Source organism: Gastrolobium bilobum, unplaced genomic scaffold (genome assembly GCF_033153095.1).
Source record: "Gastrolobium bilobum isolate Gb01-03AN ecotype WA unplaced genomic scaffold, APGP_CSIRO_Gbil_v1 utg18562, whole genome shotgun sequence".
In the NCBI taxonomy this organism is placed as follows: domain Eukaryota; kingdom Viridiplantae; phylum Streptophyta; class Magnoliopsida; order Fabales; family Fabaceae; genus Gastrolobium; species Gastrolobium bilobum.
Window position 1 is genome coordinate 1 of NW_026895119.1, and position 24,587 is coordinate 24,587.

At 38.3% G+C, this 24,587-nt stretch overlaps 1 protein-coding gene and 1 pseudogene across 1 annotated transcript; both read right to left on the bottom strand.

Moving 5' to 3' along the window:
• Positions 1 to 319: 319 nt before the first annotated feature.
• On the bottom strand, positions 320 to 17,833 carry LOC133314707 (transcriptional corepressor LEUNIG-like; the record flags this gene model as incomplete). The annotated part of the gene is made up of 13 exons (XM_061516255.1): positions 17,606 to 17,833; positions 17,061 to 17,158; positions 16,855 to 16,964; positions 15,046 to 15,429; positions 14,878 to 14,957; positions 14,136 to 14,214; positions 13,977 to 14,052; positions 13,717 to 13,766; positions 12,946 to 13,257; positions 12,642 to 12,842; positions 11,640 to 11,885; positions 11,420 to 11,554; positions 320 to 438 (listed from the first exon to the last, which is right to left on the bottom strand). Coding segments are annotated over exons 1-13 (1,922 nt in total), but the record flags the coding sequence as incomplete, so codon positions are not given.
• Positions 17,834 to 19,626: 1,793 nt separating this feature from the next.
• On the bottom strand, positions 19,627 to 22,725 carry LOC133314623 (uncharacterized; annotated as a pseudogene).
• Between the last annotated feature and the right edge of the window lie 1,862 nt (positions 22,726 to 24,587).

Consider the following 24,587-nt stretch of genomic DNA (forward strand, 5'->3'; position numbering starts at 1 on the left):
TATGAATTTCAGCAGAAAACTTTTGATAAATAGAAAACAACTCAGAACGGTTTTCATTAAATAAATCCAAGTACAACAGGAGAAATCATCAATAAAGGTGACAAAATACCGAAAACCTAAAATAGACACACTACGACTAGGACCCCAAACATCTGAATGAATAATTGAAAAAGGAGCATCAGCTTGTTTATTGACTCGATTAGCAAAGGAGGAGCGTATGTGCTTTCCTTGCTGACATGACTGACAATCTAAAGTTTGAAGACCGGATAAAAGAGGAACCATCTTCTGCAATTTCGCAAGACTAGGATGCCCGAGACGACTGTGGATGAGCTGTGGAGATTCTGTGAGAGAACAAGCAACTGAAGGACTCGGCACATCAAGGTAGAACAAACCCCGTGACTCACGGCCCACTCCAATCATCTTCCCCGTACCCGGGTCCTGCACAGAAACAGAATGGTTTGAGAATGTGACAATACAATTAAGAGAATTGATCAATTTACTAACCGATATTAAATTATAAGGGATGTGAGGAATGTAATAGACAGATGTCAAGGTCAATGAGGAGGTTGGACAGATTTGTCCAATCCCATGAACGGGGGCCTTAGTTCCATCAGCAAGAGTAAAAGAGGGTAAATTATTAGAATATGTAAGGGAAGAAAAGAGTTCCTTATTACCACAGAGGTGATCAGTAGCACCTGAGTCAAATATCCAAGGACCAAGTGATGCAGAATGAGAAACACAAGCAACAGGATTACCAGTTTCTGAAGCAGAGGCCTGAGATTGAGGAGAGGACTTCCTGAGAAGGGCCTGGAATGCTGCATATTCTTCAGAGGAGAGAGAGACTGAACCATTTGAAGCAGTATCTGATTGAGCTACATTAGCAGCAAAAGAAGGTCGCATGTGAGGATACTTTGTGTAGCAGCGTTCCTCATAATGACCAAGTTGCTGACAGTAATGACAACGAGGTCGCTGACCACGTCCGACTGGCCTCCTGGGCCTCCTGGGCCCCGGCCTCCTGCGCCTCTACCACGACCACGTCCACCTCCAATATGCCCGCGAAAATCAGTACGGGAAACTAGAGCAGTAGAATCAACAGCAGAAGACGATGCAGGAGCAGATTTCTTATTCAAATTCAGAAGACGCTGATACGTCATGGATAGATCAGGCTCCCCACTAGTCAAGATAGTATCACGAACATTATCATATTCTTCGGGAAGGCCAGAAAGTGTGGCAACCATAAAGAGACGTTCTACCTGTTTTCGATATGCAGTAGCATCAGTAGGGTAAGGCAGCATATCCAAATATGCCTGCATCAAAGAGCGACTCTTGCCAATATATGTCTCCATCTGAATGTCGGATGATTTGCTTAATTCCATAAACTGAGAGATGATTAAATAGAGTTGCTGAACATCATTAGTGTAGAGGTTTTTTGCTTCCTCCCACACTTCGGTGCAAGTTTGAAATGAACAAAAGATATCCAAGACAATCGGATCAATGGATTGCCAGAGGATACTCAGAAGTTGGTTGTCAATCTTTTCCCAATTAGACTTGTCCTCCTTAGGGATATCAGTAGACTTAGTTGTGAGATGGTTCCCATATCCTTGTCCAAAGAACCAAACTCGAACAGAGGTGGCCTAGTTCTTGTAATTAACAGATCCCTTCAATTTTGAAGAGGTAATGGACCCAATATTGGTAGAGATGATATTAGGAGAATTTCTCACAGGAGGAGATGGAGACTTGACCTCCGAATGAATTGGAGAGTTTGCTGCCATAGTATCAAATCACAAAGATACAAACCGAATAAAGAGAAACGAACCTGATCACCAATCAAGAAGAGGTGCGCACAAAAAGTCAGACCCACAAAGAACCAACCACAGATCCAGAAAGAGGAGGAGAAGACGAGCTTCTCTGTCCAAGACCGGCCGGAAAAAGCCGCCGGAATAGTGCTCACGCGCCGGCAGAAGGTGGCGCGTGAAGCCCACGCGCAGAGAAGACTGGAGGCGCGTGAGAGCGCGTGACAACTCCGATGGTGGCCAGACTTCCACAGAGCAGGTCGCCGGGAGGAGAGGGTTCTGTTCGCGTTCGTTCCAGACTGAAAACTCGCCGGAAAAGTACTCCGGCAGCCTGAACAGTGGCTGATGGTGCTCCGGTGACTGTTTGGGGATGTGGACACGTGCAGAAGATGCCTGGAGAGGACTTACAACCCTTGATGTCTTACCGGAAGGACGCACGACAAAGAAAAGATAACTCCTAAGCAGTGGGCTTAGGTTTTAAAGCGAAGAACAAGATTTCTAAGCGGAAGCGAGGGTTCCCAGAACGAAATAGCTCTGATACCAAGTTAAGTGTAAAAGAATACGTTATGTATTGATCTGTGTCAGGGAGTTACAATATATAGAGACCCTAATGGGCTTAAGTGTAAGGCCCAAACCTAATCCTAATACAGTCAGAATACAGTCAGACTATTTACGGATAAGACAGAATCCAATCATATCTAATCAAATCTAATCATATCATATCTAATACTCTAACAATCATAATTACAGTTGACTGTATATTATACCATAAATGCTAATATTCTTACACTCTCGCAGTCTCCCTCAAGCTTAAGCATACTAAGCTCTCAGCTTGTTACAATTAATAAACCCAGCCAAACCCAACCAAACAGAACAAGAACTCAGCAACCCTGCAAGAATGAGACTGTTAATTATCAAGAGACAAGAGGTATTCATTGTAATCCTTATTATATTGAACTACACAACATTGGTGCTATTATATAGCAAACCAATTGAAGAATACAAAGAGACACACTCGATGTGGGACTTCTATACTACGTATACTCAATGTGGGACTTCTATACTATGTACAGCAACACTCCCCTTCAAGCTGGAGCATATAGATCGTATGCACCAAACTTGTTACATATCTGGTCTATTCTAGTTCCTCTCAAAGACTTAGTAAATACATCAGCTAATTGATCATTTGAGTTGACAAAACGAGTAACTATATCTCCTGAGAGAACTTTTTCCCTAAGGAAATGACAATCTATCTCAATGTGCTTAGTCCTTTCATGAAACACTGGATTTGAAGCAATATGCAAAGCAGCTTGATTATCACAAATGAGAGATGTTGGGCCAGTGTCTCCAAACTTGAGTTCCTTCAGTAGCTGTTTTAACCAGATGAGTTCACAGGTAGCTGTGGCCATGGAGCGATATTCTGCTTCAGCACTTGATCTAGCAACTACACTTTGCTTCTTACTTCTCCAGGAAATCAAGTTATCTCCAACGAATACACAATACCCAGAAGTGGATCTTCTATCAATAGGAGAACCTGCCCAATCAGCATCTGAGTATCCTACAACTCTGGTATGACCTTTGTTTTCATAGAGAAGACCTTTGCCAGGAGCAGTCTTGATGTACTTGAGGATACGGATTACTGCATTCCAGTGATCTTCACAGGGAGAATTCAAGAACTGACTTACTACACTGACTGCAAAGGAAATGTCTGGTCGAGTAACTGTGAAATAGTTCAGTTTCCCAACCAATCTTCTATACCTTTCTAGATCAGAAAATAGCTCCCCCTGATTTGGTAAAAGCTTGACATTTGGATCCATAGGAGTATCAACGGGCTTAGCATTTAACAATGTTGTTTCCTCAAGAATATCCATAGCATATTTTCTCTGTGATAGTACAATGCCATCTTTGGATTGGGCCACTTCTATCCCCAAGAAATATCGGAGTCTTCCAAGGTCCTTTGTTTGAAAATGATGGCACAAATGTTGTTTTATCTGAGTTATGCCATGAGTATCATTACCTGTAATGACGATATCATCAACATATACTACCAAATAAATAGAACGTGAATCAGAGTGTCTGTAAAAGACTGAGTGATCAGCCTCACTTCGAGTCATGCCAAACTGCTGTACAACAGTGCTAAACCTTCCAAACCAAGCCCGGGGAGACTGCTTTAGACCATACAAGGATCTTTGGAGACGACAAACTAGGTTAGACTCCCCCTGAGCAACAAACCCAGGAGGTTGCTCCATATAAACCTCTTCCCGCAGATCACCATGGAGGAAAGCATTCTTTATGTCTAGCTGATACATAGGCCAGTGATGAATAGCTGCCATAGTAATAAAGAGGCGAACAGAAGTCATTTTCGCCACGGGAGAAAATGTGTCACCATAGTCAAGGCCAAATATCTGAGTATAACCTTTAGCCACCAAGCGGGCCTTAAGACGGTCCACCTGACCATCCGGACCAACTTTAACCGTGTATATCCATCGACAGCCAACAACAGACTTCCCAGAGGGAAGGGGAACCAGATCCCAGGTACCACTACTCTGAAGTGCACTCATCTCATCAATCATGGCCTGTCGCCAACCAGAATGTGATAACGCCTCACCTGTAGTCTTAGGAACAGATACAGAAGAAAGAGAAGAGAGGCAAGCAAAATGGGATGGTGAAAGACGATGATAACTCAAATTTATTAAATACCTGGGAGGGGGACGAGAATCACGAGTACCTTTCCGGAGTGCAATGGGCACATCAATGTCAGACGGAAGGATCGGAGCTGCCGGAGGAGATGATGACGGAAGTGTGAGTCCACAGGAGCCTCAGTAACAATAGGGGCAGACTCGGGGGGGGCAGGGTCCTGGGGAACAGGGGGACGTTGCCGACGATGATAGACCTGAAGGGGGGGAACAAGGGCGGGAACAGGGACAGGGACATCTAAAGAAGGAGATGGTGAAGGTATATAGTGAACTGAAACAGGTGGTAAAGGTAGCTGAGTAGCAACAGAATCACTGGGATGGGAGGAGGAGTCAAAGAATGGAATAGACTCAAAGAATGTAACATCTGCCGAGACAAAGTAACGACGAAGACTAAAAGAATAACAACGATAATCCTTTTGTGAGCGAGGGTAACCCAGGAAAATACATTTATGTGACTTAGCAGATAACTTGTCAAGACCAGGACTGAGATTGTGGACAAAACAAGTAGAACCAAAGATGTGAGGAGTGAGTGGGTACAAAGGTTGATGGGGAAACAACACAGAATGTGGTACCTGATTATGAAGTACGGAGGAAGGCATCCGATTAATGAGATAACAAGCTGTGAGGACAGCATCGCCCCAATACTGGAATGGGATATGACCATGTAACAAAAGTGTCTGAGTAGTCTCAATTAGGTGACGATTCTTGCGTTCAGCAACCCCATTCTGTTGAGGGGTGTGTGAACATGATGTCTGGTGAAGGATGCCGTGAGATGCAAAGAAGGTTTGAAACTGATGAGATAAATATTCACGAGCATTGTCACTTCGAAAAATGCGAATCGAAACACCAAATTGAGTAAGGATTTCATTAAAGAACTTGTTAAAAATAGAAAACAATTCAGACCGATTTTTCATTAAAAATAACCAAGTACATCGAGAATAATCATCAATGAAAGTTACAAAATATCTGTACCCCATAGTGGAAACGGTACGACTAGGACCCCAAATATCTGAATGAACTAAAGCAAAAGGAGACGAAGACCGACGACTGACACGATCGGAAAACGAACTACGAGTGTGCTTCCCTAACTGACACGACTCACAAGACAAACTAGATAAATTTGAGAAACGTGGGACCATCTTCTGGAGCTTAGCAAGATTGGGATGACCCAACTGAGCGTGGATAGTAAGCGGAGAATCCACAACAGAGCACACTGGAACAGAAGTTGAAAGTTGATAAAGGCCATTGGACTCGGATCCGACGCCAAGTGTCCTCCTCGAGCTCCGATCCTGCAAAATGACAGACTCTTTAGTGAAAGAAATAGTACAGTCAAGGGATTGAGTCAAGCGACTAATGGAAATAAGGTTGAAAGGAGAATGAGGAACATAAAGCACGTTCTCAATGAGAATAGAAGGAAAAAGGAGAACAGTGTCAATCCCTTGGGACTGAACCAGTGACCCATTAGCCATAGTGATACTGGGCAAGGGACCAGACGTACAGAGAGAGGTAAATAAAGACTTATTACCAGAAATATGGTCAGATGCACCAGAATCGAGAATCCATGGACCAAGAGAGGGCGAGTGCGAAACACCAGCAAAGGAATTACCCGTGTGTGCACTAGAGGCAGTGGTACCATGAGGTGGCTGTGATCTAGCAATCAAGGCAGAGTCCGAGGCAGGAACAGTAGTCTGAGCAAAATGAGCGGAGCGAGGAGGGCGACCATGAAGATCCCAACAACGATCAATAGTATGGCCCGACTTTTTGCAATGAGTGCAGAGAAAGCGTCTCGTAGAGGGTTTGCGTCCACGTGCAAAACCCTTGGAGATAAGGGCAGATGGGTCAATTGAAGAGGGAGCAGATAGTGCAGGCTCCATAGAAGTCTTAGGTGGAATGTGAAGCAACGTAGACCAAACAGAGTCAAGCGATGGAACAGTAGGAGAGCCCAAGATCTGATCCCGGTTGACAGAATATGCCGGGGGCAAACCATAAAGAGCCATGAGCATGAAGAACGTGTTGCGTTGCTCAAGTTCTTTAGCAGGATCTGCAGCAGGCGGCAACAGTTCATTGAAATCATGAAGGAGGCCCTGAACTTTTCCCAAGTAAGCAGACATAGAGACATCAAGTTGTTGAGCAGCAATAGTAGTGATCAAATTTTGACAAACCCCATAGAGGCGCTGAGTGTCATTGGTATAAAGTGACTTGGCCTGACGCCAAACAGACTCACAAGTGACGTGAGCACGAAAAATCTGCTTCAAGGACGAGTGGATGGTAGACTTGATGATGCTACATAACTGAGCATCAACCTTTTTCCAATGAGGGCGTACATCTACCGAGATGGACTCAGCCTTAGTAATGAGATGGTCAGTGTAGTCCTGTCCATCAAGCCAAAGTCGGAGATCAGAAGCCCAAGAATCATAATTGGAGCCATCCAACTTGTCGACGTGCAGCGGAACATTAACATAGTTAGAAAAAACAGGCGGGTCAGCCTTTTGAGAACCCTTGGATGCATCGTGGGGTGACAAATCAGCCATGGGTTACCTGAAACAAAAATGAACAGCAACGAAAAGCAAAGAAACGTCTGTGAATAGTGACCAGCAAGGGAAAAGACACCGTAGGAAGCCGAAACGAAGTCGAAACAACAAAGTGAGGGCAGATCCAAGTGCGCAAGGAGAAGACGAAGGGAACCGTGGTGGTACGACGGCCAACCGGAGTGGGACGCGCCGCTGCAACAAAACGAGTTGCAGCCGCTGTTTGACGCGCGTGAGAGCGCGTGTAGGAGGATCTGAGGATGGGTCCTGGACAGAAAGAAGCGTCTTCTCGTGGCGATCAGATCGATATGGGTTTCACCGGAAAAATCGCCGGAAAACTCGCCGGAGACGGCAGTCAACGGCGGTGGACGGCGGTGGACAGTGGTGCCTAATGGCGGCAATGATCAGACAGGTCCGTAGACGATATATGGACGCCGGAAACTGACAGATATGACTGTTTCCGGAAAAAATAATAATAATATTTTACTCAGCAGAAAGTGGTCCACCGGAAAAAAAAACGCGGATTAGGTTTCCTTTTATTAGGCTCTAGATACCATGTTAATTATCAAGAGACAAGAGGTATTCATTGTAATCCTTATTATATTGAACTACACAACATTGGTGCTATTATATAGCAAACCAATTGAAGAATACAAAGAGACACACTCGATGTGGGACTTCTATACTATGTATACTCAATGTGGGACTTCTATACTATGTACAGCAACAGAGACTAAACAGATCCATTCAGGCAAACATCACCAAGACATGGTGAACACACATCCAAACAGCAGGAGATCCAAAAAGAGGATAAGCCGTAGTGGATGCACAACCCCTTAGAGTGGTGGAACCAATGCATGAAAAGGGAACTGAATAGACTTGGAGAAAGGCTGGCAACAATCTTTGCCGAAGTTCTTAAGTTGCTTCCAGTAAATTAGGCTCATAGGTGAGGTATGACAGCTTCCATTGATAAGCACATGGCAGGTCAAACGGTTAGCTTCTGGTGGCAGGCAACCAGAGGATGAAGAACCATCTGGGACAGACACATACTCCAATAACAACTAGGAAGGTACAGATCTAGCACTAGACCGCCATTGGTCAATGGGAGACTTTGTGGTGATGAGACAAAGCACACCATGAAAAAACACCAGGGGAAAGAAAAAAAGGCATCATGAGGAGAATAACACGACAGGAGAGAGTGTTCCTGGAGAAATTAGGGGTTTCAAGGTCTCCAACATTGGCAAATAAGACAGAACAACTGCAAGAAGCCAAGAACAGAGTCCTAAAAGATCTAAAGGGGATGATAGTGCTGCAGGAACAAAGACACAGTAGACGAGGTAAAAGAGAAAGGTTAAATACACCCATCATTAGTGACTGCAAAAATAAACACAGCTACCGGAAACTAAAGAAGACAGGACAACATAGGGAACCTGCAGCAGAAAAAAGTGATAGGATCCAGTCATGGAGGATGATACCATTGTGTATATGGGCCACATCTTATTTATGGCATCAAAAGAATCAATAAATGGAGCAATCAAGGGTGCTAATTAGGAGCAAACCAGTAGTCTAATCTTCGCTAACTATATATTACAACATAAATGCTAATATTCTATAAGTAATAAATAAAAAGGATACGCAAATGTACAAATTAAACATTCAAAAGTGTATTTGCATTTGAGGGGAAAAAGTGCATAATTCATTAAGAGTCTTTAATTGCTGTTTAATAGTAGTAGTTTGTCATGAATCAACTATCCCAAAAACTTAAGTCATTGAGTAAAGGCACACGAATGCAGTGCATGCAGAGTCATCGACAGCCTCACACGCCACGTTGGGCCGAGGTTGGTGAGCGTATGCTAGCACTTGGTCAGGGCTTGCAGGTGCGAGATCAACCAGACAAGTACTATTTTAGAAGCCCTGGGAGTGAGACGAGGCAGTGGTGGCATGTGAGGAGGCATATGGCTGCTGGATGTTGTGCTACAGATCCATGGGTTGTGGAACCTTGCCAGTAAATTTTCTGGTGGCCGGAATTTGAATTGCCAGCATATGCTCGCCGGAATGAAGCCTGGGAGATGGACTCACCAGTATTGAGGCGCGTGATAAGGAAAAGGGCATTGTGGAAAGGACACAACTGACAGTGGTGGGCGGTGACCAAAAAACTGACAAAATTGAGAAACAAACAGCATTTCTAGGTTTGTGGAGCAGCAGCTGGCAGAAAAGCCCATTACCAAAGATGAACCAGAGAGAAAAGGGTGACAGAAATTTGTGCACAGCCGGATAAGAAAAGAATCATGGAGATAATAACATTGATACAATAAAGTTTCAGACTTTAGGAAACTCAACAACGAAATAATGATGGGACAAGTCACGGAGGATTGTGCCACCTCTTGATACCATGTTGAAATTATAGGGATTTAGGTAGAGAGGAAGAAAAGAGAAACAACATCAACATCAACTACAACTTTATCCCAAATTAATTGGGGTCAGTGGTAGATGAACCCAAGTAAAAGATACGAAAAGGTTGAAAAAAGATAATAAATAAAATAAATAAATAAATAAAATAGTAATAATATATAAAAGTAATAAAAGAAGGGGAAAAGAAGAAGAGGGAGAAATGAAGAGGAAAAGGACTAAAAAGGGACCATCTAGAACATAGAAATAACAACGGGTCTAACCCTCCACCATGCTTATAGCTTTTCTCCTTTCCGTTCTAAGGCACACCGTCCGCCAATCTATATCCCACTCCATTAAGTCTTGTTTTACTACCTTCCCCCAAGTAAGTTTCGGTCTACCTCTACCTTTCTTTGTGTTGAGCTCTTGGTAACAAACTTTTGTTCTTACGGGAGCATCCAGGGGCCTTCTCATTACGTGTCCAAACCACCTCAATCTATGTTCTCCCATCTTTTCATCCACCTGTAGTACTCCTACCTTTCGTCGAATATCTTCATTTCTTATCTTATCCATTCTCGTATAACCACACATCCACCTTAACATCCTCATCTCTGCTACTCCCATTTTATGTTCATGTTGCCTATGTACTGGCCAACATTCAGCTCCATATAGCATTGCAGGCCTTACTGCTGTTCTATACAATTTTCCTTTTAACTTAAGGGAGATTTTGCAGTCACACAAAAACCCAGATGCACTACGTCATTTCATCCACCCTGCTCTGATTCTATGATTTACATACTCATCAATCTCTCCACCTTTTTGCAAAATGGATCCCAGGTATCTAAAAGCATCTTTCTTGGATACCTCTTGACCACTTAGATGCACAGGATCTTGGTTTACATCTCTTACCAGAGAAAACTCAACACGTCAAATACTCAACGTTGCTCCGACTTAACCTGAATTCTTTAGATTCCAACGTGCTTCTCCACAATTCAAGTTTTCTATTAACACCGTCTTTGTTCTCATCAATAAGCACAATATCATCAGCAAAAAGCATACACCATGGCACTTCCTTTTGAATATCTTTTGTTAGTTCATCCATAACTAAGGTAAAGAGATAAGGACTTAGAGCCAAACCTTGGCGTACACCTACTGTGATAGGAAAATAACTTGATGTTCCGTTACAAGCTTTCACACATGTAGTAGCCTCATCATACATATCCTTGATTGCCTTTACATACTTTGATGGTACTTTTTTCTTCTCAAAAACTCACCATAAAACTTTCCTTGAAACCCTATCATATGCTTTCTCAAGATCTATGAACACCATATGTAAGTTCTTCTTCTTTTCTCGATATCTTTCCATTAATTGTCACATCAAGAAAATGGCTTCCATGGTACATCTTCCTGGCATAAATCCAAATTGATTTACAGAAACCTTTGTATCTCTCCTCAAGCGATGGAATTTGTATAGATTTGATGTGTTATAATGTGATACAAACCAACAAAACACTAATCCCTATTTATACTAATATTAAACTCCAAATTCTAAATAAATAAGGAAATAAATCATGAAATACATAGAAATAAAGCTAAGAGATTGTATAAGATACTCTAAACTATTTAAGATACAATCAAGATATTATGAGATATTTTCCAAATATCCTAGCATTGACTGAGAGGTCACAAACTTACGTGTTCAAATTCCAAAAATAGCCTCTTTATTGCAATGCAAGCGAAATGCTGCATACAATAATTTCCCCCACCCCTACCCTCACAAGTTGAGGTTTAATGGGGAGTGATGTTTTATTCTTACAATTTTCTATCTAACATAGTTCATTAGAATCTAATATTAATAGAAAAGTCAATTATAAAGAAAAAAAAATGCATATTTTTACTTCAAAGAGAGGGAAGTTTTAACATGTACATACACTTGAGAAAGTCTATTGCAATGATAATGCCATAATATTTTATGATCAATGAAAACAATGGTGTTTAGTGCACCTTTGCTTACATCCATACAACGACCAACAGTATCTCTAGGGTCTGCATCATCATGGGATAAAAAAGACTCAACATTGTCATCAAGAGATCCATCCTCCACAAAACGGTCCACATCAGCCTGCAATTCAAGATCCTTATCATGCCACTGCCAAAATGGAATGGCAATGAGTCTACATGCAAGGAACTTATTATTCCTTCCATCAATTGTATCACACAGAAGAACCACTCACCAACTGATTTGAAGGTGAAGTAAGAGCTCCAGCGCCATCAGTGCCAAACGTCATAAGATGCTTTGAAGAACTACCACTATGAGGTAGAGCAGGCACCGATATCACATCGCCAGGCGTATGCGTTGAGGGAGTTGAGGGTGCTGAACTTGGAGACGGGCCTGCAGTATTTGCTGTTCCTGAGCTATTGGCAGGACCAGAAGCTGATACAGGCTGCTTTCTCTTTCTCCCAGTCTGATTTTTGGAAACCTTAAAGTTCGCTCAGAACAAACCATGTCAGGAACCTATTTCAGACTCTACATCATATATAGGGACAGAAATTTATGCTCATGTGACATAACAGAAAATATAAATAAGTAAATCATTATTGCGTGACAAGTCACCAAGCAATTTCTTTCACATAAAGGGTTGAAAAAATAACTTTCAAAGAAACAAACAAGCAGTTGAAGTTGCATTTCCCATTTTTAAATGCCCAAAAAAGAAAAACCCACTTCTTTTGTTGTTTTACTAATGTATCATCACAGATCTGTTCAGAAGGCTTCATAAAATCCTTCGCCAACTATTCAATTTTACAAAACTTCAGGTTAAGAAAATTATATTTGTAATACTTGTACTCAAGCAGCTCAGTAATGGACAAGTAAACAAATTCACTATCCCTTAATAAATTTCCAAACTGCTTCCTAATCCCATTGCAATGAAATTCTCAAAGTCTCCCAAAATAAATCCGTTGTAGCGTCCAAAATTATGAGAACACATAATAACAATAAATTTAAAGAGCTTAACATGAAATTTAAATATATAAGAAATAACTTAATTGTTACATCAGAATTTCATGGGTTACTCATTATATGTTAAATTGTCAACAGCTATGCATCCTTTTACAAGTCAGAAGATATATATTGGTATATTGGCCAATGATTCCATAAGGTAAAAGGAACTGAGAAATTATGCATAGCTCAATTGCTCAAATATGCATGGGGTAGTGGCAACCATAAAAGGACTGACCTGATCATTTCCTCTAAAGGAGTTTGACATGCTACCATCAACAGTGACACTGCCACCACCTCCCCCTACTTTATCTTGCTGATGCATGTTATGATTTGAAGACTGAGATTGCTGATTTGAGAGAGCATGCTGTTGAAGTTGCTGCTGCTGTGGATTGGTGTTCTGCTGTTGTTGATGTTGATGAAACTGAGCCAGTTTCAACTACAAATACAAAAACTTTCAGAAGATGCATCTCATGAAATTTGCGGTAACTGTAAGAAATTCATAAACAGAACAGTTAAACAAATAATGTGAGGACTAGCACCTTCATTAGCATATCGGTATCACCACGAGGAAAAGGAGGACCACTCGCTTGAAGAGGTGATCCAACACTTGATACTACATCACCAACAGGATTTGAAAGACCATCCTTACTTGGGCCCATATTCCTATTATTCAGTAGCATTCTGAGTCTTCTACTATCATCACTGGCAGATGGTGATGCCAAATTTTGTTGTGCTAGCATAAGCTGTTGCTGATGCTGTGGTGACAGCATTGGAAGTTGATGAAAAGGCTGAGGAGCCTGTATGAAAGGTTTTTGTTGCGGGAGTAGACCAGAACGTAGTTGATCCAACCCCTAATAAGGGATAGAAAAAGGTAAATAGCAAAACTTAATAACTCAATTCCTTAGTTTCATCATTATATGATTATGTTGAAGTGACAAAGAACTAAAGAAGTCAGTAGGGTTGTTGCTAGAGACTTCAGATAATAGGCCACCATTTCTATCGGACGAGAGAAGTTTTGTAGGGTTAACAAATACAAGCAAAGAAGGGCAACTTCTGCCACTTGGTAATGGCTTGAATGGTTTGGGTGGGATAAGGTAAGGGTAGAGATCATAGGTTCAATTCCCATGTACAACATAAAAACAAGAGAGGAAGGCTACATCCTATCTCACTTTCTGCTAAGAGAGTGCAGCAAACCATAATTTGATGAAAATATTATTTTTTACAATGATGGTCAAATTTAGGAAGACATGATTTTATCCGCCACCAGTAACATTTAATTTAAATAAACATTGAAATAAAGAACTACTCACAGTGAGTGGCCACCCTTTCAGAGTCAAATTGTTCCTACCTTGATTCGACCCTAACACAAAAAAATTCCCTGTTAATCTGTGTGCAAGGATAATGATAAAACATCATAACACTTCCAAAATATCTTCACCCAACAGGGTGATGAATAAATTGCAAAGAACATACTATATGAAAACAAATCCCCATCACATGCCTGCAAACCAGCTTCCAAACTAATAACACAAACCAATTACATTAGAGTAAGAACATGATGAGAGAATACCAGGAATTGCTATTAATGATCCTTCAGGACCCGCAGCTCTGGGATTTAAAACAGGATAAATTTCACTCTTTATATCCTGATTCCAAGTTGCCAGTCAGGGAAAAACAGCTGATAAGAAATATAGTAAGAGATGATATCATTCCACAAACAATAGCGTACCGTAGTAGACCCTGGTAATTGCTGACTACAAGCTTGAACTTGTGGAGACATCGCACCAGCAGCACCATGCAAAACTTGTCTGAAATCAAGAAAATTTGGAGCTAAAAAGTCAACATCCATTGCTATAAAGAATACCGGATGCTAAGAGATTTATTTGGATGCCAAATAGGTATCTAAAAAAATATTAAAAAAAATGAAGCAAATAACTTGTAATTCTTCAAGGTCATAGAAGTATCAGACCCGATTTAAATGAATTATTGCAATTCCAGTCCTTCCCCTCAAGATTAGACTATATGGCAGCTACAAAGTTGTAAAGAACCACTTCAATTCAAAACCTTAAAGTGTTGGGTGAGAGCCTTTTTAATGGTTTATATTATACTCTAATACACCCCCTCACACAAGAGCCCTTTGGGTTTGAAGTATGGATATTGCACAGGCCCAATGTTTTTGGTTTTACCTTGTGCTAATTTTAATTCCACTCAAAAGTGGAGGGCGGTGAGGATCGAACTCGTGACTTTGTGATTACTGAAGCTCTGATACCATGTAAAGAATCTTTACCTTCTTGTTTCACATTGTTGAAGTAAGTTTCAACTCATGCTATATAAGATCAAAATTAAACTAGCTCAGCCACAACAACAGACTAGTCAAGCATAACTAACTACCTTCTTTTTCAGGGCATATATCATACTAATTTAAATACAAAAACAAAAACCAATAGAAGCTAAGGTCGAAAGAAAATCACCCTGAAGGCTGGCCAGTAGCCGCAGATGACTTCAATATTGAAGCATGATTTGGGTCCAAGAGTTGGTCTCCAAATCTTTGCTGTATAAAATACCATAAGATAGCTATGATTATACATCATAAAGAACGAATTCATTTTATAATTAAAAAAACCAGAACATATCCCTACCTTCATCGCTGCATCTTCCAAAGAATCCCTCTGAAGGGGCAGTTTTAACCTTTCCTCATACATCTTTGTTGCTAGTGCATTTGCAGTACTAGGGTTTCCAACTAACCCATTTGTACCACCATTTAAGAGATGAGCCCTATCTCTACTCTGCTGTTGTTGTGGTGGTGGCTGCTGATGATGTGGATGTGATTGCTGTTGTTGTTGCTGTTGTTGTTGTTGCTGCTGCTGCTGCTGAGCATGCCTCTGTAATAGGAGTTGTTGCATCTGCATGTGTTGTTGTTGTTGCTGCTGCTGCTGTTGATTCTGTGACTGCTGAGGTTGTGGCTGCTGTTGTTGTTGCTGTTGTGACTGCTGTTGTTGCTCCCTGGCCTTAATTAACTGTGTCTGCAAAGGGAGTTTCCCAAACCATAAACTTCAAATGGTACCTCTGTTTTTTTCCTCCCTCAGTAATTCCTTTGAAAAATTGTACATCCCAGCATGCCAACAATTTTACAAGTGCAGCAAAGATATTGAATAATTACATATATAGCTAAAGCTGACTAAACTAGTCACCCAAATTGAAATATTCTTATTCCTAGACCACAAAATACCCTAGTATATAATTTTTACAGTAACTAAAGCAATCAAAGCAGACCTGTATGGATTATTTTCCTGTTTAGCACGCAGATAACATACAAGGGCCTCTCCAAATATAAAGGAGACCTAAATTGATCATGGTACATTTACCACTCCTGTTTAAACCCCGACTAGTGAGGGTGGGGTGAGGACAATTCTTGTACGCAACTTTACTCGTGCCTAATTGCAAAGAGACTATTTCCCGGATTCGAACCTGTGACGTTTCAGTCCCAAAGGAATAGTTTTACCACTACTCCAAGCTCGCCCTCTTTTTTATCATGGTACATGTTGGAAAGAATATCTTTAGAATATCTTTATTATTTGTAAAGATCTATTTCCTTATTTCATTAGGATTTAAGTTAGGTATGGGCTAAACTCATTAGTGTTTCTTTATATATTGTACTCTCCTGAATCAATTCTATATACAGATTTATTTCAATGTTCCTCTTGTCTCTTGTTATTTTACAGTACATTTAAAAATAGAAAGTAAAAAAGTCTGGAGATGAAAAAGAAATGTAAGCTGTCATCACAAATTGGAGAAATATCATTAAACTAGCAAAGGAATATGAATTTATAATAGGTCCAGACGCGCCTCATACACCTAGACTCATCAAGTACCCTAGTAAATTTTTTTCCTAGTTTATGAAAATAAGCATTCATAGTTGCCTTCACCACAAGTTTACAATACAACGTGAAAACAGTTTTCTGTATGCAATTTATGATTTTATGTCGGTGAAAATGAAAACATCCACAACTACTAAATACTCATAATCATCAGTAGACAAATAACTGAAATAAGCACGGGCTCATACAAGATATTTTTGAAAATATACTGCTAGCTACCTTGTCTGCAACCTGGAATTAAAGGATAAACATCATTCTACATTCTAATTTAATAAAAGCTGATTCTAAAGTGAAGATCCCAACTTTCCCTAACAGCTAAACTACACATTGAAAGCGAGAAACAGCTAACTAAATCATTCATTAGTTCGGCACAATTTAGAAATTATAACCGATTGAATGTATAAACTTGCTTATTGAATACATGAACAGATACAGCTAAAGTTATTGAACTACCAGTCCATCTCAATACCGATTTTACTTTGCTGCACTTCTAGTACAATCATCCTACTCATATTTAGCACGCCAGAAGGATACTAAACAAGAAAAAACAATGAAAAGTTTGAAACAAACCTCAATGTAAGATGCAGCAACCTCTGAGTGCTTCTCATTTGTCCTGGCAATAAATATGTCCCAAAAAACTGACCACCACTCGAACAGAAATCCTCCCGGGGCATCAATAGCTGCAATCCCATATTACCATTACAAAAAGCAACCAAATTAATAAACGAACAAAACAGAAACATTAAATCCAACTACTTTGTTTCTACGAAACTCACCAACAGGATCCGAGGACACTTTCCCTTCGGCTTGAAAAGCCTGAGCTGAAGCCTTCAAATCCCTCTTCACTAGGTAATCATGGATGTAAACATCTAACCTGAAATCTCATAGCAACATAGGTTGCATATTTACATCAAGTATACCAAAAGAGCAGATGAAAAAACCCCGGGAACACAAATATCAACGACCCAAATGCAGGAACCAAAGAGTTCAACAACCAAAAGTGACAATCTATTCAGTGTTAAAAAACCTTATACTTACACAAGCTAACAAACCCTAACATACCCATCAAAATATTGTCACACATTTATAAAATACAACACACACAACACCAAACTGAGGGAGACAAACCAATCCCAAATCAACAAAAGAAACCCACAAACCCAGAACCAAAATCAACAAAAGAAAGCAAAAAAATTGAGAATGAACAAAAACCCATGTACCAAAACTGATAAAAAACAAAAAATGAACATCATTAAATTTTGCAAAAAATATAATAATAATAATAATAATAACCAACAACAGCATCAACTATAACACTTACATTTTATCAGCTTCCCAGTTACTCTGAGACATGCTGACACAACAATATTGACGGGTACCGAGGGAGAGGAAATGAGTTAGTTTGTGAACTCAGCAGTAGCTGTTGCACGAGTTTTTCTTGTAGCAGAGAGACACAGAAGCATAGGAAAAAGAACAGACAAAAAAGGAACTGTAGAAAGCTAAGGAAGGAAGGTACAACAACACAAGGGGAACAAAAATAAGAGGATTTGAGAAGAAAAATCCAAAGGGTGTGAACCGAAGCACGCTTCAAAGTTTCAAGGAAAAATACAGAAAGAAAAAATAAAAGTTAAGAGAAGGAACAAGGGTATCTAACAACTAATTAGAGTTACTATCAATAGTTTGAATCAACGTAACCAATCTAACGAAAGGAATCAATTGATAATAATATTGATAGTAACTAATTAATTGTTATAATATTCTGTTCGAAAAAATAATTATGAATCCAAAATACAAAGTACATCATGTCATTTATATCTTTTAATTAAAAATTGTTGAGATATGAAAGTAATACATAAAATAAATAATATAAGTAATACATAAAACAAATAATATAAGTATAATTTTTAAATAATAAAAAGTGTCATGTCTGATGAGGATAAAGTGGATCTTCTTTTCCTTTGTTCAGAATCATTAGTCAATATCTAAAATAAATTTTATAAGAGTTATGTTGTTAGGAAAAGTAATTATATAATGTTATAGAAATTCATTTTGCTGTAATTTTTTTTTTTCTTCAAAAAGTGTGGGCCTCACAAAATATTGTATGGGTAAAAAAATTTATTATGTTATATTAAATGACAAATACAAATCACATCATAAATATGGGGTAAAAGTAAAAAGTGTAGTGATAGGTGAAGATGCTTTTCTAATTTCTATCCAAAATTGAATTTTTGTTTGTGAGCTTATTTTTGGTCTTTTATTTTTACTTCTTTTTAATTTTTTGGTGCATTCTGGAATTTTTATTTATTTTCTTTTTAGTATTTGTTTTTTTTTACAAGCTTTGGTGAATGAAAGGTGCTGTTGGAGATACTTAATTTGCTAATTTGTCCCTATGTTTCTACAAAATTATGAGGAAGGCATACAGCTCGGGACTTTTTCTTGTCCGAATGATTGAAATGCCCTTAACGTTGTCAACTAATTCGGGGTTAATAGATTTTTTTTATTTTTTTATAACAAAAATAGTAGTAAAAGTAAATTATTAAAAAATGCTGGTTGTTATGAAAGATACTTCTACGAAACTGCATACAAATGATTGGGCCTCATTCTATTAGTGTATTATTTAATCAATATATGATTTACCGTATCTTAGTTCAAAAATTTAAATTTTTAGGTGAGGTTACATTAATAATTTCATATATTTCTTAATACATCTACTCACAAAAGAATCCATTGAATTTAAATAGTGAATAATACATCAAATTCAGTCTACTTATGTTAAGAAATTTCACACAAAAAAGTGGGAGCAATAAAGATCGAATCTGAGACACGAGGCTTTAATACCATATAAAAAAAAATTCAATTCAAAACTTTAAGTTAATGGGTAAGGATTTTTTTTAATAATTTATATTAAGTTATAATGGTTAGATTCACATTTGGTTGAGAATAATATAATAATACCTAGGACCATATTCGGTTGAGTGTTTTGGTTGAGAATAATATAACAATACTTAGGACCATATTCGGTTGAGTGTTTGACACATTCAAAAGGAATTTTGAAGATGTTAATGATAATTGGTATAACAAGTCAAAAAATTTGTGCTTTAAGGGGGCATTTGGTTGAGGAGAAATTTTATGAATAATAGGGAAATGTTATTCATAGGAAAATAGTTGGGAATGAGTTTGGTAGAAAAATGTAAACAAAGTTGTTTGGTTGAAAAAAATTGGATGGGAAAATTAGGTAATTTTTATAAAATCTATGTTTGGGTGTAGGTAAAATATAGATGGGAAAAAAGTTGCTATTACGAAAAATAACCTTGTTATAAACCCGTTATTGAAATTTTATTGTTATATGTTAAGAAAGTTCTCTTCTTTAAATCCTTGTTTGTATGTTAAGAAAGTTCTCTTCTTAAAATCCTCTTATTCAGCTTTCTTCCTTGCGTAGTGCAATTCATGTGCAGAAACGGGTTCCTTTCTTCTCGACCTTGGGATGGGGTTATCAATGGATCTAAAAGTTGAAGCTTTTCCTTCTTTAGGTTTCTTGTACAAAACAGGGAACTTCCTGAATGGATCTGTGCTGGAACCTCTTCCTTCAGAGGCGCTACGGAACAATAAGAAGTCCCTCAATCTCTATTTTCTGGAACTCTTGGAAGAAGAAGTTGTGGTGGAAATGGAATCCTCTTTGTTGGTATGGGGTTGGTGTGGTTCTTCCTCCCATGTGTGGTGGGATATTTTGTAAGGAGAGTGTGATCGCGTGACTCTACGACCCGAATTCGATGAAGAAATCACAGATGCTGCTGGAGTCCTATCTCTCCATCTTCTCTCTTCAATGGAACCAAAAGGATAACCGGAGGACTCTTTCTTCTTTCTGCGCGAGAATGCTTCGCGAATCATCTTCTTCCCTTGTGCTGTCGGAGATCTTTTGGGTCGAGTCAGAGATAGAAGTGGGCTTCTAGCACATTCCGACAACTCCTCCTCCTTCAAAGGTTTGATCTTGCCACCATCGAAGAGCTCTTCCGCCGAAAAAGATGATTTCTCTAATTCACGAACAATAAACGCGAAATATAGGCTCTTCAAAGATTTTCACATTCGCGCGCTCTTCAGAGGGTACGCTCGTCATCTGGTTATTAGACAATGTGACAATTTAGGTAGATAAGGCACAATACCACATCTTAAGTGGAAAAATTTGATCGGCTATTTCGATCCAAAAGACATGCAATATTAAGTTGTTGGCATAATGATTTAGGTAGGCAAATTTGAAAGCCGTTCAACCAAACATGGTCAGCTTACAATCCCGCTTCTAATTTGCCTATCTATCTCGTCATACTACTCCAACCAAACATACTCTGAATGTATGGTTTGTGATAAGGTTTGTGATCTTTTAAAGTATGATTTTCCCTAACCTAAATTTTTAATTTTTAATTTTTTTTAAACAATTTGCTACTATTTTATTATATGGTTAAGGCCTCATGTTTAAAAAATAACTAAAACTTGATTTTATTACGATACTAGCTTTTGGTCTAAAGTAATACGTAATAACGTCTTACATTTATATTGGGAGATATGGAATTTAGATCTATAACAAGGTTCAAAATTTAGATAAATACCAATTTTAATTATTAATAATGTTTTATTTAATGGTAATAAATATATTGAAATAGCTTTTTAATATTAATTATAACATTTAACTAATGTCAAAAAACTGTAAGGTCATTTATCAAACGTTCATTTTAAAAGACCATTTTGATATAGTTGATTATTAGAAAAACAAACTAATTACGAGACCAAAATAATTATTAACTTTTTTTTTTTTTTGGTGAACACTTTTTTTTGTAACTTAACTGTTAATCTTTCCATTTTTGACTTCTTTACTTCAATTCTTTCCATTTTTGACTTCTTTACAACCCATGTTTCAAAATGTCATTATCAGCTTTTTAAGAGATAGATATCAATTTAGATATCTATATTGATTTAATTACGGGTATAAAGTCGTCATAATCATATTGTCTGGCCTAATTTCAATACGTTTAAGACGAAAATATCATATTTTATGACCAAATCTGGCATTTTCATTTGGAGTTTTGAACTTAATTAAATAGTTAACTAGTGTAATTTTTTTATACAACTAAACATCTAGATCATCTGATAAGGGCTTATTCTAGCTTAATTAATGGTTTTGGGTTTAAATTATCATAAAAGTATTTTTGCACTTATTGCAGATAATTTATCTGCATTTACTCCCAAAATGACGTCGTTTTGGGATGAAATATTAAAAAATTATAATTATAAAGACTATAATAACCCTGAAATAAATTAAAATTACAAAAACACTATAATTTTCGCCCCAAAACGACGTCGTATTGGGCTTACTGCAGATAACTTATCTGCAGTAACTGCAGAAAAAGCGAACCCTTAAATTATTAGGTATGCAACTATATTAAAAACTTAGTAGGAAGAGCTTTAATATTCATGTGGTCCTATCAAGCTCGAATTAGATAATTGAGTAATCATGAATAGCTATATATAATACATTTGAAAAGAGAACGGGAGAGGGAGAGGGAGAGGAAAAGAGCAAGATGAGAAAAATTTTAGAAATTTTTGTGTCAATTGCCATATAGTATAGAGTATAACTCGACTTTTTAACTCATTTGGGTTTTTTACCCCTTTAATATATCAATTTGTTATTTGGTTGACGGTATTTATCAACAGGGGTCGTTTAGTGACGCGAGGGGAACTCAGCGTCACTAAGTGCCGCTACCCTCCCCCGCGTCACTCACATTTTTTTTTTTCAATTGAGTGTCGCTGCCCTCCCCTGAGGCACTCACGGGATTGTGCCAAGTGGCACAATCTCGTTAGTTCCGTTACCGTAAAACTTCGGAAAGTCATAACTTTTGACTCGGATATCCAAATGAGATGATTTTTTTTTTATTTGACGTAACTTTTCGAGATCTACGGAATGACACATCATTTGACATATTTTATCTACCATTAACATAGTTCAAATTTGCAACACTAGTTTCACTTTTTTACGGATTTGAACTATGTTTGTGAGAGATAAAACATATCAAATGAGGTGTCATTGCGTAGATTTCGAAAAGTTATATGAAATAAAAAAAAATCATTTGATTTGGATACCCGAATCAAAAATTATTGCTTTCCGAAATTTTACGGAAACGGGACTAAAGATATTGTGCCACGTGGCACAATTCCATGAGTTCCCCAGGGAAGGGGGACGACACTTAAATGAAAAAAAAAAAAAACTGAATGTGTTCACCAAGTAGAGATGAATACTATATGGTGGCGACAGGAAATTCTTTGGCACTGAATCAAGGTATTCTGGAGGAACAGATTGTTCCGGCCCGATATCGTCAAGAGCCACAATATTAGTACCTGCTCTTCAATCCCATTGGTTAATGATGCATGTAAGTATGATGATCTAACTTGCATCAGTATCTCAATTTCAATTCAAACATGGGTTTGATTCACACTAAAAAAAGATTTATTCTTTTTCACCTAATATATTTTTTCTTGCAACACAGCAACAAAAATTGGATTGTCATAGGGCCAATCTCCGTCTGGCCCGAGGAAACCTTTGCACGCCTCCGTTACTTTTTGGGAGGCCTACGCCCCATAGAAACTGTCTACCTGAGACTGTCCCTTGGCCCGTAGGTCCTGGCACAAGGTTAGAATTCTAGCTCTTCCAGAGTGGTGCAGTACCAGACACGAGATAGATCTTCCAAAGAACAAGGCTTTTTTGGAATAAGTCAATTCATTTGGGAACCCTCGGATCCACTCTTTTTCCTATTCGACGCGGGAGGTTGTTCGCGGCACTCAGTGCCGCTGGATCCTCCTTGCGTCACTCAATGACCCTTATTCTAAAATATTGTGAATGAAATGCTAAATTGATTAATTAAATGGGTAAAAATTCGAAATAGGTCAAAGAGCCAGTATAACTCGATAATAGAATAACGTCAATCTAAATCTAGTAACTTCATAATCTAATAATAAAAAACAATATCCTTATCTTCTTTTTTTTTTGAAACCAACAATATCCTTATCTAATCACTAAGTTTAAAATTCAAACGTAGCAGACTGTTCTAGAATAAGTTGTTGGGTAGCTAGCCCATCTGATAATCTTTGAAATGGCCTGGTCTGTTCTTGTAGAGCATGGGCCTAGTCTCCTTGTGTTTGCTAGTACCGAGCTTGAATTGGGCTAGTTGAGGGTGGCCCGTAATATATCAGCAAACTATTTCACGTTGTCCATATTTACAGTTTAGACTATGAACCAGCCTAATCCACTCACTACGGTGAAAATGGGTTGGCTCATACCTTTGTTGGTTTTGAAGAACGAAAGCCCACGAAGTCTTTCGTATTCTTGACGTATAACTTGGTTTGGAATCTGGACAACTAATCAACCAACCAAAGCTAAGGCACTCTGCCAGTTAAAGGCCCGTAAGCACTAAATACTTTCCCCACAACACAACTCTATTTTATGACAAAAATAAATAATAATAATAAAATATGAGATAAGTTAGATTTATTATTATTTTTTCTTATCATATCTTATTATCAATATTGTTATCGTTAGATCAAAATCAAATCAACAATTATAAAGTAACATAAAGTGAGAGCCGTTGTTTTGATTTTTTTCCAATGATAACAAGATTGGTAGTAAGACGTGATAAGAAAAAAATATAGTAAGTATAATTTTCTCCTAATAATATTATTGTTGTACTTCAAATCTCTTTTTATATTTTTCTTTTAGGGGGTGTTTGGTTTAGGAATTTTGGGGATTTTGATAGGTAAGTGATAGGTGTGTTTCTCAGATAACCATGTTTGGGAGGGAGTGTTTTCTGAAGATGCCTACCTAAATGTGATAGCAGGGTAAATGTATTTCGACATCAATTTCATCCAATAGATAGCTTTCTGTTTCCCACGTGATATATGGTATTCCTGGAAACCTACCAATATGCTTTATTTGGTGATTGTCTAAAAGACTTGGGTACCCCCAGTTTAAGCGCGCGAAAGGACAAATTTCGGATCCAGAAGAATGAGTGCAAATGATATTGGGGGGAACACCAAGATACTTTCGATGTTATTGTGCCTCAGAATACTTCGATGTTAGCCACTAATTATTGTGCAACTGGTACTGTTGTCCCTTTCCACCATTCACTTAATAAAAGGTTATTTTCGTAATATCAAAAAATTTCCCCATCTATATTTTACCTACATTCAAACATAGACTTTATAAAAGTTACCTAATTTCCCTATCAAAATTTTATCCAACCAAACAATTCTTTTTACATTTT